The sequence below is a fragment of the Anabrus simplex genome, chromosome 2, assembly GCF_040414725.1.
Source record: "Anabrus simplex isolate iqAnaSimp1 chromosome 2, ASM4041472v1, whole genome shotgun sequence".
Lineage (NCBI taxonomy): Eukaryota > Metazoa > Arthropoda > Insecta > Orthoptera > Tettigoniidae > Anabrus > Anabrus simplex.
The window spans coordinates 849,590,005-849,607,234 of record NC_090266.1 but is presented as its reverse complement, the minus strand read 5'-3'; the positions used below and the strand labels follow the sequence as shown (position 1 = coordinate 849,607,234).

The 17,230-nt window shown below is 40.9% G+C and overlaps 2 protein-coding genes across 2 annotated transcripts in view; one reads left to right on the top strand and one right to left on the bottom strand.

Moving 5' to 3' along the window:
* The window catches only part of LOC136863713 (uncharacterized), a 562,466-nt gene that overhangs the window by 189,728 nt on the left and 355,508 nt on the right, over positions 1–17,230 (top strand). The window lies entirely within an intron of this gene.
* Positions 13,137–14,296, bottom strand: LOC137498621 (uncharacterized). The gene is made up of 2 exons (XM_068226479.1): positions 13,714–14,296; positions 13,137–13,435 (listed from the first exon to the last, which is right to left on the bottom strand). The coding sequence occupies exons 1-2, from the start codon at positions 14,030–14,032 to the stop codon at positions 13,137–13,139; spliced, it is 618 nt and encodes a 205-aa protein (XP_068082580.1). The 5' UTR covers positions 14,033–14,296.

Below are 17,230 nucleotides of genomic sequence, written 5' to 3'. Positions count from 1 at the left end.
GCTGGTGCGCCCCAGCACTAAGTGCTCGAGTTGGAAAGGCCTGCTCTAAGCGCTAGATTGACAGTTGTCTGTTACAGCTCATAGCCAAGCTCTTTACCCTTGCCCATTTCTACCAGCACTCTCACAGGTCTCAGACGAACACAATCAGCAACACTTCGCCTCTCACCACACCTACTTAAGTATACCCCGTTCAATGTTGTTGGATGAAGCCATCTATACTAGTATATAAATAACAAAGTTTGCCTGCTGCCATTTATTGAAGGATACAGTACTTTTGTACCCATCTCTTGGCACAGGCCAGAGTAAAGTGTAGCTTCCACCGAAGTCCCAGTCTCATCCATGGCTGTGACAATATGGAAGCTGCTGGGGTATGGGTGGTGCTGACTAATGACATTCAGAGCACGACTAGTGCATCTGAGTGTTATGAAAGGTGTTGCTCATAGGGTCAGTCGTGCTGCAATAGCACTTTCTGGCCCATTGAGGAAAGCAATGGCAAACTACCTCACTCCTCGTCTTGCCTAGTACGCCTCATTTAGGTGCTGCCATTGGTTTTTGCGGTTTCCTTATAACCGCATAACCTTTGGTGGTGCTATTTGAGGATCCAACCAGCCTCTGGGCTGATGACCTAACAGACAGACAGACAAATAACAAAGTGACTTGAAGTTTTGGAGTGTATACAGTTTATTTGTGTAAACAGAAATTATTTGCACTCAAAAGTATTTGTGCATTGAGTGCTTACGTCTTGTTATTACATTCAGGACACACAACTCTAAATTAATACTTTCCATAACTATACAGGCACATGCAACGCTTCATAATGAAATGGGTTGTATATGAATAGGAAAGTACAACCTCCGTGGCTTAGGCGGTAGCGCGCCGGCCTCTCACAGCTGGGTTCCGTGATTCAAATCCCGGTCACTCCATGTGAGATTTGTGCTGGGAGAAGCGGAGGCGGGACAGATTTTTCTCCGGGTACTCCGGATTGCCCTGTCATATTTCATTCCAGCAACACTCTCCAATATCACTTCATTTCATCTGTCATCCATTAATCATTGCCCCAGTGGAGTGCGACAGGCTTCGGCAGCCGGCACAATTCCTATCATCACCGCTAAATGGGGCTTCATTCATTCCATTCCTGACCCGGTCGAATGACTGGAAACAAGCTGTGGATTTTCATTTCACGAACAGGAAAGTGACATACTGCATGTTCATTAAGTCTGTCTTACAAGGCCTGCACCAGGCTAGCAGTAGCCACACAATTTTTTTCTTGCTAGTTGCTTTACGTCGCACCGACACATATAGGTCTTATGGCGACGATGGGACAGGGAAGGGCTAGGTATGGGAAGGAAGCCGCTGTGGCCTTAATTAAGGTACAGCCCCAGCATTTGCATGATGTGAAAATGGGAAACCACGGAAAACCATCTTCAGGGCTGCCGACAGTGGGATCCGATCCTACTATCTCCCGGATGCGAGCTCACAGCTGCGCGCTCCTAACCGCACAGCCAACTCGCCCGGTCACAAAATTATTATTATTATTATTATTATTATTATTATTATTATTATTATTATTATTATTATTATTATTTAGTTGCTTTACGTCGCACCGACACAGATAGGTCTTATGGCAACGATGGGACAGGAAAGACCTAGGAACTGGAAGGAAGCCGCTGTGGCCTTAATTAAGGTACAGCCCCAGCATTTGCCTGATGTGAAAATGGGAAACCACAGAAAACCATCTTCAGGGCTGCCGACAGTGGGGTTCGAACCCACTATCTCCCGGATGCGAGCTCACAGCTGCGCACTCCTAACCGCACGGCCAACTCGCCCGGTATTATTATTATTATTATTATTATTATTATTATTCAGTCTGATATTCTGAGTTAAGTTGCAGTCATATTATCTCTGCAAACATGCTAACGCTACATATCATAGACCTACATTACACTGTATTAATGACTCAAAACCAGGAGACGATTCTTGTCTAGGACGCACTTCCGTTTAAACCACGTTAATATTGTCTGGTTTCTTGAAAAATATCTTAATGATTTTTGACTAGATATGAAAGTCCATGTTTGAGATAGGGATCCAGAACTTGAAAACTGGAACTATCTTGGCATTCTTTAAACTGAATGTAGAAAAATCCTTGGGTAAACCATACTCAGGACAGCCACAGGCGGAGTCACGATTCGAACCCCAAATATTCGAGCGATTCAGCTTCCCAGTCCTATTGTGGAACACTTATTTATTTTATTATTTTTTATTTTTAATGTTATTTGTTCGGGGCGTCTTTTGTCCTTACTGGCACCATATTGTATGAACCTGCGTGTAATTGGAACGGCGGTAGTGTGGAATGTTGTGTGTGAGGATAAGAAGATTAGACTACTTTGGAACAGTACTCGATCAACTATGAACGACGACCCAACATTGTAAGACTATACCGCGGTTCATTTCCTGGCAATAAAATACTTTATTGACTCACCAATCAATACCAAAACTACATACGGTCAAGGCTTTAGGAAACGTTCATAGTGCGCCCCTTTGTTCATATTGTGTGACCTATTTGTCGCTCATGTCAACCAAACTGATGGGAGTGACATTGAAAACTGCGTCGTAAGTAATGTGCTTGTAGGTGTCGCGTAACAGCCATAGACTACTCTTGCCCAAAGCCACTAACATGTTCGCTTTTTAAGACTTGAGGGACACTATTGAATTCAAAACTACCCAATCAGGCTAAAATACTAGGGAACAAAATTGCATAAAACAAAATAGAATATACATGTTATACTGAAAAAGGATATTTAAGCCAGAAATTGTATGTTTTTCATTTGTGATGTTCTAAAATATTTCAATTTTAGGCGTCAGAATCTACGTTTCTTCGTCCTTATAGTAATTTCGACATTTGCAGAATATTGCCTAAATACATATAATACAATAACAAAATCTCCTTCACGGCAATTTTTCCAATCAATTGGGGTCAGAACTTCATGTGAATTTGGCCCATTTTTACGGCCGAATGCCCTGCCTGACACTAACCCTACGTGGATGATTACTGTATATTCACTATTGCGTGTTTCTGTGCTGGTTGTCAGTGTGGTATGTTGTATGCATATGAAAAGAATTGTATTAAGGCGAATACAAGCATGCATCCCCATGCCAAAGGAATTAACCAAGCGCAGTTAAAATCATAGGCCCAGCTGGGAATCGAACCAGGTGTAGATGTTCGTGACTCGGTTACAGAATTTAAGATATATAAAGGGCCCTTTACACGTTCAGACTTGTCTGCACAGACAACGTTTGCAACGACCGTCTGCACATCTGGTCTGCACTGTTCACGCTGCGTTTACACGTTCCGACCATTTGTACAGCTTTCGCACAGTCCTATATTTCTAATCGAGGCGAGCGCAGGTAGTATTTCCTGACCATGGCCAGATTAAGTCAATTAACTTACAAAGTGGTACTTCTGTCTAGTGTTGTTATTTCGGAAATTAAAAAGAGGAAGAAATCACAACGTAGAAGGTGGACAAAAGACGCTTCTAAAGGCGTTTCGCTTTCGCACGTTGATCTTTTGAAGGAGTTAAAACTGGAAAAAGATGACTGGTTTAACTAGTTGAGAATGGACGAAAAGACATTCTTAGTGCTGTTGCAGTATGTCACACAGTATATAAGGAGAGGTGACAGTGTAATGAGAGAATCGATAAGCACTTTAGAAAGACTTGTAGTAACATTGAGGTTTCTGGCAACGGGAAGAAACTATGCGGACCTTAAATTTTCTGCTATAGTTTCTCCTTCATCGTTAAGCCACATCATTCCGGAAACATGCCGTGCTATATATGAAGTACTAAGAGAGAAATATTTAAAGGTGAAAATTCAGAGGCATTATTTTGTTTAGGTAAAATAGATTGCGTGTTCCTTCCTCAGTGCTGGAGTTCTGTACCTGTAAGTTGAGTGCATTCATTCATCCATCAATGGCTCTCTTTTCAGCTGGTGGTTATCCGTGACAGGGAGAGAAGAGTAGCGGTATTTATTGGGTCATGCAAATATGCATGGATACAATTCAATCTTGCAATCATTCATTCATTTATCTATTCATGCAGTCATTCACAATGTGTGTTGTAATTGTAGTATAACTGGATCAGGTACAGAATTGTGACATGAAGCACTAATTGAACTCACGAAGTGTTAAAATAGGCCTGCATGTTGTCCTAGATCATATAACACTGTTAACATCTAGGACAAAATGAATGAATGAATGAATGAATGAATCGATTAATTAATTAATTAAAATACAATTTCAAGATTGGGTGTAAACAGTTAGTAGGCTTAATTTTAATGTTAATGTCGTGATAGATGGACAAGTTGTGATAAGGAAATGTTACAGTAGTTTAGAAACTAATACATCATATGCCGCGGTTTTTTCATTCCGGACACTGTATTCATTGTTCTTGATCTTCCAAACACTAGGCAATGATTTATAGAGTTCTATGAATTCAATCATAAATGTACGGGTACAATTACGCGAATCTTGAGTAAACTCACTCATAGCTGTTCCTGTATTGAGAGCAAACACTAGGCTACAGTACAACACTACATACACGCTCCCAGAAGAAGGACTGTGCTATCTGTCTGCAGCGTTGTCTGCGAAAGCTTTACACGCTCAGACTTGCCTGCGCGTGGTCTGTGTTAATTCAAACTCCGCCAGACTTTGCACAGGCCGAACACAGACCGCAGTACAGACCAAAATTACGGTCGGTGATTCATTTACACGCAACGACTTGTCTGCACAAACACGGTCTGTACAGACAGATCTGTGTAAATGTCTGAGCGTGTAAAGGGCCCTTAAAACTGCATTTAAATAGAAAAATATGAAAATTAATATTTATTAAATAAAATACACAATCGTTGGACCTTGTACTCACACTTAGTTCTTACCTGCTTACTTACACATACAGTACGTTATTTGAAGGGCGCCAGCTACAACTCAGTGCAGCAATAATAGAATGATAATCTTGACCATCTCTAGGGTGTGGGGTAATAAGCTTACTTTTGACAACATGCCATATAAGTTCTGGGAAAAGGAGGTTGGCATTCGGTTTCCCCATTTAATTTGAGGTTACCTATTTTTGTCATTGAAATAATACTATAATGTAATGTCGTATGACTTTTAGCGCCGGGATATCCCAGGACGGGTTCGGCTCGCCAGGTGCAGGTCTTTCCATTTGACTCCCGCAGGCGACCTGCGCGTCGTGATGAGAATGAAATGATTATGAAGGCAACACATACACCCAGCCCCCGTGCCAGTGGAATTAACCAATTAAGGTAAAAAAAAAGGTAAACTCGTGTCCTCATCCTGAGGTGGTGCAGCTCTTTTCAGGCACACCCCCATTGGAGGTGAGCTGCATGTACCGTTTCAACCACATACCAGCCCTCCTGCCATTCTTAAATTTCTGGCAGTACCGGGAATCGAACTCGGACCCCCGAGGACGGTAGCTAATAATACTAACCGTTACGCTACGGAGGCGGACACCAATTAAGGTTAAAATCCCCGACCCGGCCGGGAATCGAACCCGGGACCCTGTGAACCTAAGGCCAGTACGCTGACCGTTCAGCCAACGAGTCGGACAATAATACTATGAATTCATTTGATCGAACAAAATATATTCTTTAAATTGTATAGAAAAAATAGTAAGTCTTGTTGCGATAACACAGATGAGAATATGAAATTATGACATTGCAACTGAAAGAAACTAGGCATGAATTTGAATTCTTCTTGACCGGACATTTAACAATTTATACGAAATATATCCCTCTCTGGTTCACTTGACTGTACCTTCAACACTTTGAGTGTAATTACGACGTATTCCTTAGATCTGGTGTTTACTGTACATGCGTCAGGCCTAATTTGGTGATGTATCCATGTGACTGCTTCTTCTCCATATCATATGACTTCTTTGTAAGTCTGTATAATATGACTACATTGCAAGTGTATCCTTCTATGACTCCATCACTGGTCCCATCCACTTTACTTCTTCTCTCTTCACCTTCCGTCTAACTAATGACTCCCGTTGACTGACTGAGGCCACTCCATCTCGTTCACTTAATGGCCAACTGTGGCCTCTCCTTCCAGTAGAATAATGACTGACGCTACAATATGCAGCCACCTTATATAGACGTTAGGTTGACGCACCTACGTAATCTCCAGAAATAACTATTATCTACTCCCACCTCGCGACAAATGTTACCTACAATGGTGAAATAGCCCGGGGCGGCCTGGGTTACTCAAAGAAACTGAGCGCATCGCTAAATAAGCACAATGACGTAGCTATGACGTAGCGATGACTCTGCATTTACTTCAGCAGTATTGCACAATCCGCCTCTGTGGTGTAGTGGTTAGCGTGATTAGCTGCCACCCCCGGAGGCCCGGGTTCGATTCCCGGCTCTGCCACGAAATTTGAAAAGTGGTACGAGGGCTGGAACGGGGTCCACTCAGCCTCGGGAGGTCAACTGAGTAGAGGTGGGTTCGATTCCCACCTCAGCCATCCTGGAAGTGGTTTTCCGTGGTTTCCCACTTCTCCTCCAGGCGAATGCCGGGATGGTACCTAACTTAAGGCCACGGCCGCTTCCTTCCCTCTTCCTTGCCTATCCCTTCCAATCTTCCCATCCCTCCACAAGGCCCCTGTTCAGCATAGCAGGTGAGGCCGCCTGGGCGAGGTACTGGTCATACTCCCCAGTTGTATCCCCCGCCCAAGAGTCTGAAGCTCCAGGACACTGCCCTTGAGGCGGTAGAGGTGGGATCCCTCGCTAAGTCCGAGGGAAAAACCGAACCTGGAGGGTAAACAGATGATGATGATGATGAGTATTGCACAATGTAGCAATGTCATATCCAACATCTGATATATAACAATTCTCACTGTACATGTTTTTAGTGTTAATCTACACACACGTATATAAGCATACATTTAACTACAATCACGCAAGCGACAAGCATTGCAGAATTGAATTGAATAATATATATATAACACAATAATAGTAATCTCACAGATAAACTAATAATAATAATAATAATAATAATAATAATAATAATAATAATAATAATAATAATACAGATATCACCTTGTAACGGGATTTGAACCGTTACACAGGGCCCTATGAACCGAAGGCCAGTACGACGACCGTTCAATCAAAGAGCCGGGCAATAAAATAATTAAACCTATGTATTTCTTTTTTCAGTTTTATATTAAGTGGTCTTATACTTTTATCAGGAAGTCGTAAAATTTAAGAAACGAGATTTCCACTTCCGGAGGTGCATATGGCCCTGAGGTTCACTCAGCCTACACCAAAAATGAGTACCAGGTTAATTCCTGGGGGCAAAGGCGGCCGGGCTTAGAGCTAACCACTCTATCCCATCGAGTGCCGCGGTTAACAATGGTGGAAGCCTTTACCTTCCACTCCTCCAAGGGCCTTCATGGCCTGTACGGAGGTGTCTTTGTCTTTGTCTTTTTGGTCTTATACTTTTACCTTTAACCGTAGGCCTATTTGTAACGTTCTACCGAAGAATGATGTAACAGAAAAACCTATGCACCGTGTCTTTAAATGCGGTGTCAGCATCAGAATCGTCGAAGATGTCATCCATGCCATTGCCCTCACAGGGTTAAAGAAATCCATCAGGATATCGAGACATATCAGGATATTCATCCTCGTGTTTACACAATGAGTGCGCCGCATTTCCTTTTGTATTCATATTGTATTTCCTTTGTTCATAATTGTTCTAGACTATTAATTGATAAATTTGTTGTAGTATTCTGGACCTTTTTTTACAAGTCGCTTTACGTCGCCCCGACACAGATAGGTCTTATGACGACGATGGGAAAGGAAAGGGCTAGGAATGGGAAGGAAGCAGCCATGCCCTTAATTGACGTGTGCTTGGTATGAAAATGAGAAACCACGGAAAACCATCTTCAGGGCTGCCGACAGTGGGGTTCGAACCCACTATCTTCCAAATACTGGACACTGGCCGCACTTAAGCGACTGCAGCTATCGACCTCAGTTATTCTGAATTATAGATCATCTGTAATTTCAGGCAGATTAATTCTTTTTAAACAACTTAACCATATTAAAGTTCATTAAATTTTGTGTTGATGGTGTGGGCGAAATATATTTAAATTTGAAAAAGGAGATTTCTCGATTAATTTTAATAACATTTTATGCAAGGCTGAGTGGCTCAGGCGTTTGAGGCACTGGCCTTCTGACCCAAACTTGGCAGGTTCTATCCTGGCTCAGGCCGATGTTATTGGAAGATGTTCAAATACGATAGCCTCGTGGCACGTAAAAGGACCCTGGCGGGACTAAATTCCGGCACCTTGGCGTCTCCGAAAACCGTAAAAGTAGTCAGTGGGATGTAAAGCAAATAACATTAATAATAATAATAATAATAATAATAATAATAATAATAATAATAATAATAATAATAATACCTTATGTTGCAAAAAATACAGCAATAACACACCACCACTCATTAAAACTTCACCAAAGTATCCAAGAAGTTAAACGTTCCATTGCAAAAAAGTACAACAATAAAACAACACCTTTCATTAAAACTTCACTAAAGTATCCTAGAAGTTAAACGTTCCACTTAATTCTGTGGTTTATCCTCTACTTTTCATTTGATAAATGATCCACATCTAACGCAGAAAGTGTTAATAAATAAACACATAAATAAAAAATGTTGAACTTCTAAAATAAGAACAAACTATATATGTTTTCGAGCCGGCCCCGCGGTCTAGGGGTAGCGTGCATGTCTCTTACCCGGGGGCCCGGGTTCGATTCCCGGCCAGGTCAGGGACTTTTACCTGAATCTGAGGGCTGGTTCGAGGTCCACTCAGCCTACGTGATTTCAATTGAGGAGCTATCTGACTGTGAGATAGCGGCCCCGGTCAAGAAAGCCAAGAATAGGGGCCGAGAGGACTCGTGCTAACCGCACGACTCCTCGTAATCTGCAGGCCTTCGGGATGAGCAGCGGTCGCTTGGTAGGCCAAGGCTTTTCGGGGCTGTTGCGCCATGGGTTTCGGTTTTGGGATCTATGTTTTCGATAACTTCATTAATATGCATTAGCTAATATTAATTTTTTATTCACAAACCAACAGCCTTAATTTGTAGAAGAACGTAGTATGACAGTATATTTTTGAGGCACTCGGCATCCATTTCATAATGTGTTTTCACTATTCCCGACCGTCCGACTCGTTGGCTGAATGGTCAGCGTACTTGCCTTCGGTTCAGACGGTCCCAGGTTCGATTCCCGGCCGGGTCGGGGATTTTAACCTTCATTGGTTAATTCCAATGGCTCGGGGGCTGGGTGTTTGTGCTGTCCCCAACATCCCTGCAATTCACACACCACACATAACACTATCCTCCACCACAATAACACGCAGTTACCTACACATGGCAGATGCCGCCCACCCTCATCGGAGGGTCTGCCTTACAAGGGCTGCACGCGGCTAGAAATAGCCACACGAAATTATAATTATATATACTATTCCCGACCCAACCTAGAGCAGATGTACGTTTTCTCCACGAAAAAAAAATCAGGACTCGGATAGATAAGATAAGTTCCGTATTAAGACTACGAATAACCTGAGGTTCGAACCCTAACACTCACTGCAACTCTCATGAGTCTAGTTTATTGCTAGGGTTGTATAAGAAAATATCGGGAAATTACCTTGTGCCAGTCTCAGAAACATCAATTTTAAGCCTAGGTGTAACTGATTACACAATAACAATGGTTACGGAGCTGGTGATCAAAGCTATCTCATACTCGTATAAATACATGAACAACAAATCATGAAATTAATACTCTTGAAGCTCAATACGGCATTCAAGTTTTCACACCAATGACGCACTAGAGAGGAATTTAACATCAATTTCTTATTAATGTTTCTATATTTATGAGGTTCAAATGGTTTAAACCTACGCATTTCATTGAAAGTGTAAATTGATCAAGAAGGTTTTGCCGTATTTCAGGAATAAAGATGAGATAACTGTGCTGTAATTCATATTCGTTTACATTATATACTATTACCTAGAGTAATAGTCCTTAATTAATTACCAGCACGACATAAGACGCAGATCATAGAGACAAGAAAGAAATAAAAAGCAAAGCCATCTCCGTACAGCTTATTGCGGCCCTTGGTGGAGTGGAAGGTAATGACTTCCTCGGCACTAAGTGCGATAGAGGGGTTAACGCTATGCCTGGCAGCCAATACACCCAGGTATTAACCTGGTATGGTACTCATCATTTTGTGTAAGCTGAGTTAACCACAGGGCAAAGTGCCTTCCGAAAAATGGAAATCTCGTTTCTTAAAAAAATCTTCCTGACGGGGAATCGAACCAAGCACACCTAAAGACTCGTCTAGGCAGACTCCCTTATTCTCGAAGTTCCTGCTCAGAGAAAGAAGAAATTTTTCGGTTTTCCTTTTTTACAATTGGCTTTACGTCGCACAGGCACAGATAGATCATATGGCGACGATGGGGGAGGAAAGGGCTGGGAGTGGGAAGGAAGCGACCATGGCCTTAATTAAGGTACAGCCCCAGCATTTTCCTGGTGTGAAAATGGGAAGCAACGGAAAACGATCTTCAGGGCTGGGTTTGAACCCACTATGTCCCACATGCAAGGTCATACATGCGCGCCCCTAACCGCACGGCCAACTCGCACGGATTTTTTTTATCGTATTGACACCACCCTGTTCAGGACAACTGGATAAAAGAAATAATTATATGTTTCGTGTCTTAAGTAACATAGAATAGAATAGAATAGAATAGAATAGAATAGAATAGAATAGAATAGAATAGAATAACACAGAATAGAATACTCTCATCCCCTAGTTCCGGATCATCCGGGAATAAGGGAGAGAGCACTCTTTTGTTGCAATTCGTTCAAGTTGGATACATGCATTACATTTTCCTTTTATTATTATTTAACTGATACTATACTAAATATAATTAGTTTTGCCCTAGACGTTAACATTGCTGTATTTTCTAGGACAACATGTACCTTTCCTTAACTTATTTACAAACTTAACTTTGCAGTCGCTTAAGTGCGGCCAGTATCCAGTATTCGGGAGATAGTAGGTTCTAAACCCACGGTCGGCAGCCCTGAAGATGGTTTTCCATGGTTTCCCATTTTCACACCGGGCAAATGCTGGGACTGTACCTTAACTAAGGCTACGGCCGCTTCCTTCCCACTCCTAGCCCTTTCCTCTCCCATCGTCGCCATATGATCTATCTGTGCCTGTGCGACGTAAAGCCAATTGTAAACAACAAACTTAACTTAAGGTAATAAATAAAAAGGTAAACTCGAATCCTCATCCTAAGGTGGTGCAGCTCTTTTCAGGTACACCCGCAATGAAGGAGAGCTGCCTGTACCATTTCAACCACATAGCAGCCATCATGCCATTTTGAAATTCACTTCTACTTCGCAGCAGAAATAATTTAACTAATTGTAAATACCCACATTGCGGTAGATCCTACAACACTGTGTCACACATTTTCAGGCAAAACACAAATACGCCTTCACAGGCATTTAGAAAACGTTTTCAGGTATATTACACCATTCCAATGCTTACTTTAGTGTCACAAGTCTTTTGGGAGTTACCTTAATACCTACAACATACCTTACTTAATGGCAGAATTATAATATAATGACACGACAATATAATGGGTGGTATGAATAAAAATGAGAATATAGTATGTACTCAACTTTTCTGAGTATATACTCCACTTCATAAGAATAAAGTTCTTGAGAATGTACTCACTAGCTGAGTATATACTCATGTTATGGAGATGGTGTAGTATATACTCACCTTCCTAAGAGTCTGAGAGTAGTTTCTCATATGTGCTATGAATAAAAGGGAGTACCTTCTCAGATTGATGAGTATATACTCACTTTGTTTTGAGTATGGCTGATAGTTGTCTCAAGCTTGAGTATATGCCAATTTTTAGCTTCTGAGGAGAAATAACATGGCTGAGTTTATTAATAATGTGGTGCCTCGTGGAAAAATTTACAAGGAGAGAAGTGAACATGTGGACTCTAATAATTTTAAAAGTCTATATCGTTTTTCCAAAGTTAATGTGGACTGGTTAAACCTATACTTATTTGGACCGGAGAAACTGGAAACAAGAGGTGGTGCTGTTAAAAACATAGTAAAATTAAAAGCATTTTTAAGATTGGTAGGTGACCCAGGATTCCAGTGTGGCATAGGAGAAGATCTTGGAATCCACCAAACAACTGTGTCTAAAAATCTTGTTGAGGTTATGGATCGCATCATGGCTAAAGCTGCAGTGTGGATAAAATTTCCTCAAACAGATATGGAATTTGAAGTTGCGAAACAAGAGTGGCAGGAAAAGTACTACTTTCCAGCAGCGGTAGGTGCTCTTGACTGCACTCATGTTGGAATTAATAAGCCTGCACATTATGGTGATGAATATGTAAACAGGAAAGGTTATACAAGTATTACTGTACAGGCAACGTGCAATGCCAAGGAAGTTTTTACCAGTGTCGATGCATCATGGCCTGGATCTGTGCATGATTCTCGAGTCTGGAGAAATTCAGCTGTCCAGACAACAGTAAGTCTGAATAGGGTAAATGCTTTACTGTTAGCGGATAGTGGCTATGGTATTGCACCTTGGCTTATGACACCGTTCAGAAATCCACAAACACCTCAAGAAATTGCCTATAACAGGTGCATTACCAAAGAAAGAGTTGTGATCGAACGATGTTTTGGGCAACTAAAACAACGTTTCCCAATTCTTCAGCACAAAGTACGCCTATCTTTAAATAAAGTGCCAAAACTGATCATTTGTTGCTGTGTGTTGCACAATATTGCCAAGTACTTACAGGATGAGGACCCTGAACTACAACCATTAGGTGGCAATGTAAGGTTAGAAGATGGAAATGAGGATGACATGGCAGCTGCTGCAAATATCAGGTGGAATGGTGAAGCTAGGCGAAATGAATTGGCAGAGATAATATATCAAGGTGTTTGAGTTGCAGCAAGTACCAGTGTCACTCTTGCTTATTGTTCACTACCAAATATCAAACATGTAAGCAAAACAAGTTATATTTTAAAAAAAACAATACAAGTTTGTTATTCCACAATTTGAGATTTCAACTTTTTTTCCTTCAAGTCCAACACTCTTAATTGTTTTAGTAGCACCAAGCGCTGAAGTTCAACGTTAGTGAAATTTCTTGTCTCTTCCGTCTCGTATTCCTCGAAAATACTTCGTTTCCTTTTAGGGGTGGATATAGGTGGGGAGTTCACGACTTCTTTAGGGATGCCTCCTTCTTCCCCTTCCTCTACTACTACTACTTCCACTATAGGTGGAGGAAGGTTGTCTGGTTCTACTTCCTGCCATACATCCAGATCTACTCCAACCACAGTTGCTCCTAAGAAAAAATGAAAATTCGTTTTAAGTCACCTATATAATTTAGAGTTGTATATAGTTTCCTCACATTCAATTAATGAATAAAATGCAGCTAACATCCCAGGATTCAAACCCGGGTACAGTGAACCAAAGGCCTGGGTGAAGTTCATATTGGCCTAAAGTAACAATGAATAGAAATATCGTATCCTTAAAATCCGGACTGTTGGTACACAAAATACCTCTACAACCTTTATAAACCCGTTCAAGAAAATAAATCGCGAATATAATTTGAGGACATACCTGGAACTCTTGTCACTGTTGGATTGGTATCCCCTTCCAGCAGTTCGTAAATAATCTTCTCCCAGTCCTTGAGAACGATCTTTTTGTTTCCCGTTTTATTAATATCACACTTCTGCTTAACTCGCATTTTCATATTATTAATCTTCTTCGTTATGGTGGTCGTCTCCAAGTTCTTGCCGCACATGGCTTGCAGCTTTTTCTGAACTGCTTCCAACGATTCGGATTTTTCCTTCCGAACCGCCGGCAATTGAGATTTGCTAAAAAGTACAGCATGTTCCCGCAAAATACTGGCGAAAGTTAATGGAGAAACAGTTTCCATAGCGAGGAAAAATACACGCTACACTAAACACACGGAGAATACTTCACGAGCACGGTTTGTTTATGTGTATGTGTACGGTATACGCAGTTGAGGTTATGTAGCGAAGGAAAGAGCGAACAGTTGACGATCACGCAGAACACGAGCATCTACTCGATTTCGAATGATCTGCATGGCGGTGCTCTTGAGTATCTGCTCCATCAGAGGAGAACCTTTTTATTCTTACCAAATGGAGTACATACTACTTGGGCTGAGAATATACTCCTACTAAATGCTCATGCTCATGAGTATATAATTTGAGCAAGAACTCAGGTTTTATTCATACCACCCAATGGGTGGTATGAATAAACATGAGTATTTAGTATATATTCATTATTTCTGAGTATATACTCCACTTCATAAGAATAAAGTTCATGAGAATGTACTCACTAGCTGAGTATATACTCATGTCATGGAGGTGGTGTAGTATAAACTCACAATTGGAACCGTCTGAGAGTAGATTCTCATTTGTGGTATGAATAAAAGAGATTGCATTCTCAGATTGCTGAGTATAATCTCAGACTGTTCTGGTATTTGCTTTACGTCGCACCGACACAGATAGGTCTTAAGGCGACGATGGGATGGGAAAGGCCTAGGAGTTGGAAGGAAGCGGCCGTGGCCTTAAGTAAGGTACAGCCCCAGCATTTGCCTGGTGTGAAAATGGGAAACCACGGAAAACCATCTTCAGGGCTGCCGACAGTGGGGCTCGAACCCACGATCTCCCAGACTGTTCTGAGTAGGGCTGCTATGTGTCTCAGGTATGAGCTTTTACTGATTTATTGCTCTTAAACGTATTATGTAAATGGCTGGGTTTATTAATAATGTGGGAACTGTTTTCAGGAGGGACATGGGCATGTGAATTCTAAGAATCTTAAGTCTGTATCATTTTTCAAAATTGAATATATTTGGACAAGGAAAACAAGAGGTGCTATTTAGAATATAGTTAAATTAAACGCATTTTTAAGACTGTTAGGTCACCCTGGATTTCAATGTGGCATAGAGGACTTCTTACCCAACAAAAACTGAGTAAACTTATTGTTGAGGTTATGTACGTTATTTTGTGACTAAAGCTGCAGTGTGAATTGCATTTCCTCAAAATAATAAAAAATTTGCTGTTACCAAACCAGAGCTGCAGAAAGTATAATTATCCAGCAGCAACGGCTGCTCTTGACTGCACTCATGTTAAGCCTACATATTAGGATGGTGAGTCCGTAAACAAGAAAGGTAATACATATATTTTCCTTTTGGATCTTTATGATCACCGAGAATGCCAGGCAGATGTTTCATTTGGAACATTCAGTACACAGACCTATACATAAGATACAAATTTCTTTTTTACTCTCACTTTCATATTAAGCCTATTTATCTACCGAGCGAGTTCGCTACGCGGTTTGGGTCACATATGAGTTAAATCCTGGCTTCAGGATATAGGGGTTCCATCCCAACTGTGGACATCTCGGTATCTCTGTGGCTTATTTTCTCACTTGGCAAATCCTGGGGCTGTACCTTGATTAAGGCCACTTTCCTATCCCAAGTTCGCCGTAAGACCTATTGTGTCGGTGCGACGTAAAACAAATAACAATAAATATAATTAATTTATTCTTTCGTTCCTCCTGCACATGACTTGTAGTTTGGTTTGTGCTAGGCCTAATCCCAAAGCCTCAGATATTTCCTTCCGAGATTTATTAAAATTATGATGAGTATAGCCTACAAAGAAGGAAGGTACCGGTAATGAAAGTACCGTATTAACATGCATGTGTGGTTAAAGCCACACATTTGTTTCACTCTAATTTTCGTGTTATTTATCATTCGAGTCATCGTAAACGTTTCTACATTCTGCCCACGTATGGCTTTGTATTTTGGTTTAAATTATTTCAAAGTTTCGGATATTATGCTAATGAAGAAAAACTATGAAACTGTTAACGTACCATAGGCTACATGCTTTAAAATTACATTTTTTAACGACACTCTCATTTCCGTATTACTTATCTTTCACGTTATCGCACATCTTTCTACCTTCTACAGTACCGGTACATTGCTTATCATTCGTTTTAACCCTCTACTGCATACTGTTGCCTTTAGGCAACAAATAACTTTTCACCTGTATAAATGGATAAATATTGTAGACAGAGGTAGTTTTACGGCACACCTTTTTTTTTTTTTTTTACATAACTCAAAACAGCCCTACAACCAAAGGTACTCCTTCCACCCCGTCAACATCCACGCGAACCAACCACCGTTTATTTTACGTGGGCCCTCCCCATCATATTACCACAGGCTTCAGGAGTACCTCTGGCTCAACCTCAAAGACATTACCGACATTCTGCAAGTTGTACTTGCGCCTTGCAGTACGTACCCATGGCCAGTAGGTAGTAATGTTCGGTCTTTGAATGTTAAAAGCTTAGCGTAAAATCGTGCAAAATCGTATATATATTCAACTATGGCAATCCACATCACATATGAGTGTTAAGCTATTAGCCCCAGTTAAGAATTGCTGGTACATCTAATACACTGAACGTATGTTAAACATTAAAGCTTGAAATTTTCTTCACCAAACGAAAACGAAAAATAATTCATGCAGTAGAGGGTTAAATGGACTCTGGAACGTCGGACCTTAAGAACAGAAGAAAATATTACCGCAAAATGTTATTGGTGGAATATTTGCTATTGGTATGAGTAAAATACAACTTGATGTGCATGCAGACAGTACGTAAATCGAATCGCAGTAGTTGAGGTTATGTATGATGACAACCTTACGCAGCATGAGTACCTACTCAATTTCAAATGATCCACATGGCGGTGCGCTTGAGTACCTACTACATCGAAGGAGAACCTTCTTATTCTTACCAAATGGAGTAGATACTACTTGGGCTGAGAATATACTCCTACTAAGTGCTCATACTCATGGGTATATACTTTGAGTAAGTACTCAGGTTTTATTCATACCACCCAATAATTTAAACATAACTACATTTGGCATAATTTTTAACCTACTAGTAATTTTTCCCATACTTACAACATGCCTTACTTGATGCCTGAGTCATGGCTAGAATATAATAACAAGACAATACAACAATTTATATATTACTACATTTGACATAACTTTACCTACTAGTAATTTTATGATACGCAGGCCTCTTATCCATGTTAACTTTATCCTTC

Bases quoted from the DNA above. Each gene is read 5' to 3' on its own strand.
- LOC137498621 (XM_068226479.1), bottom strand. From the start codon at position 14,032: ATGGAAACTGTTTCTCCATTAACTTTCGCCAGTATTTTGCGGGAACAT. The intron at 13,436-13,713 runs GTATGTCCTCAA...ATTTTTTCTTAG, and splicing joins AACAGTGACAAGAGTTCCAG to GAGCAACTGTGGTTGGAGTA.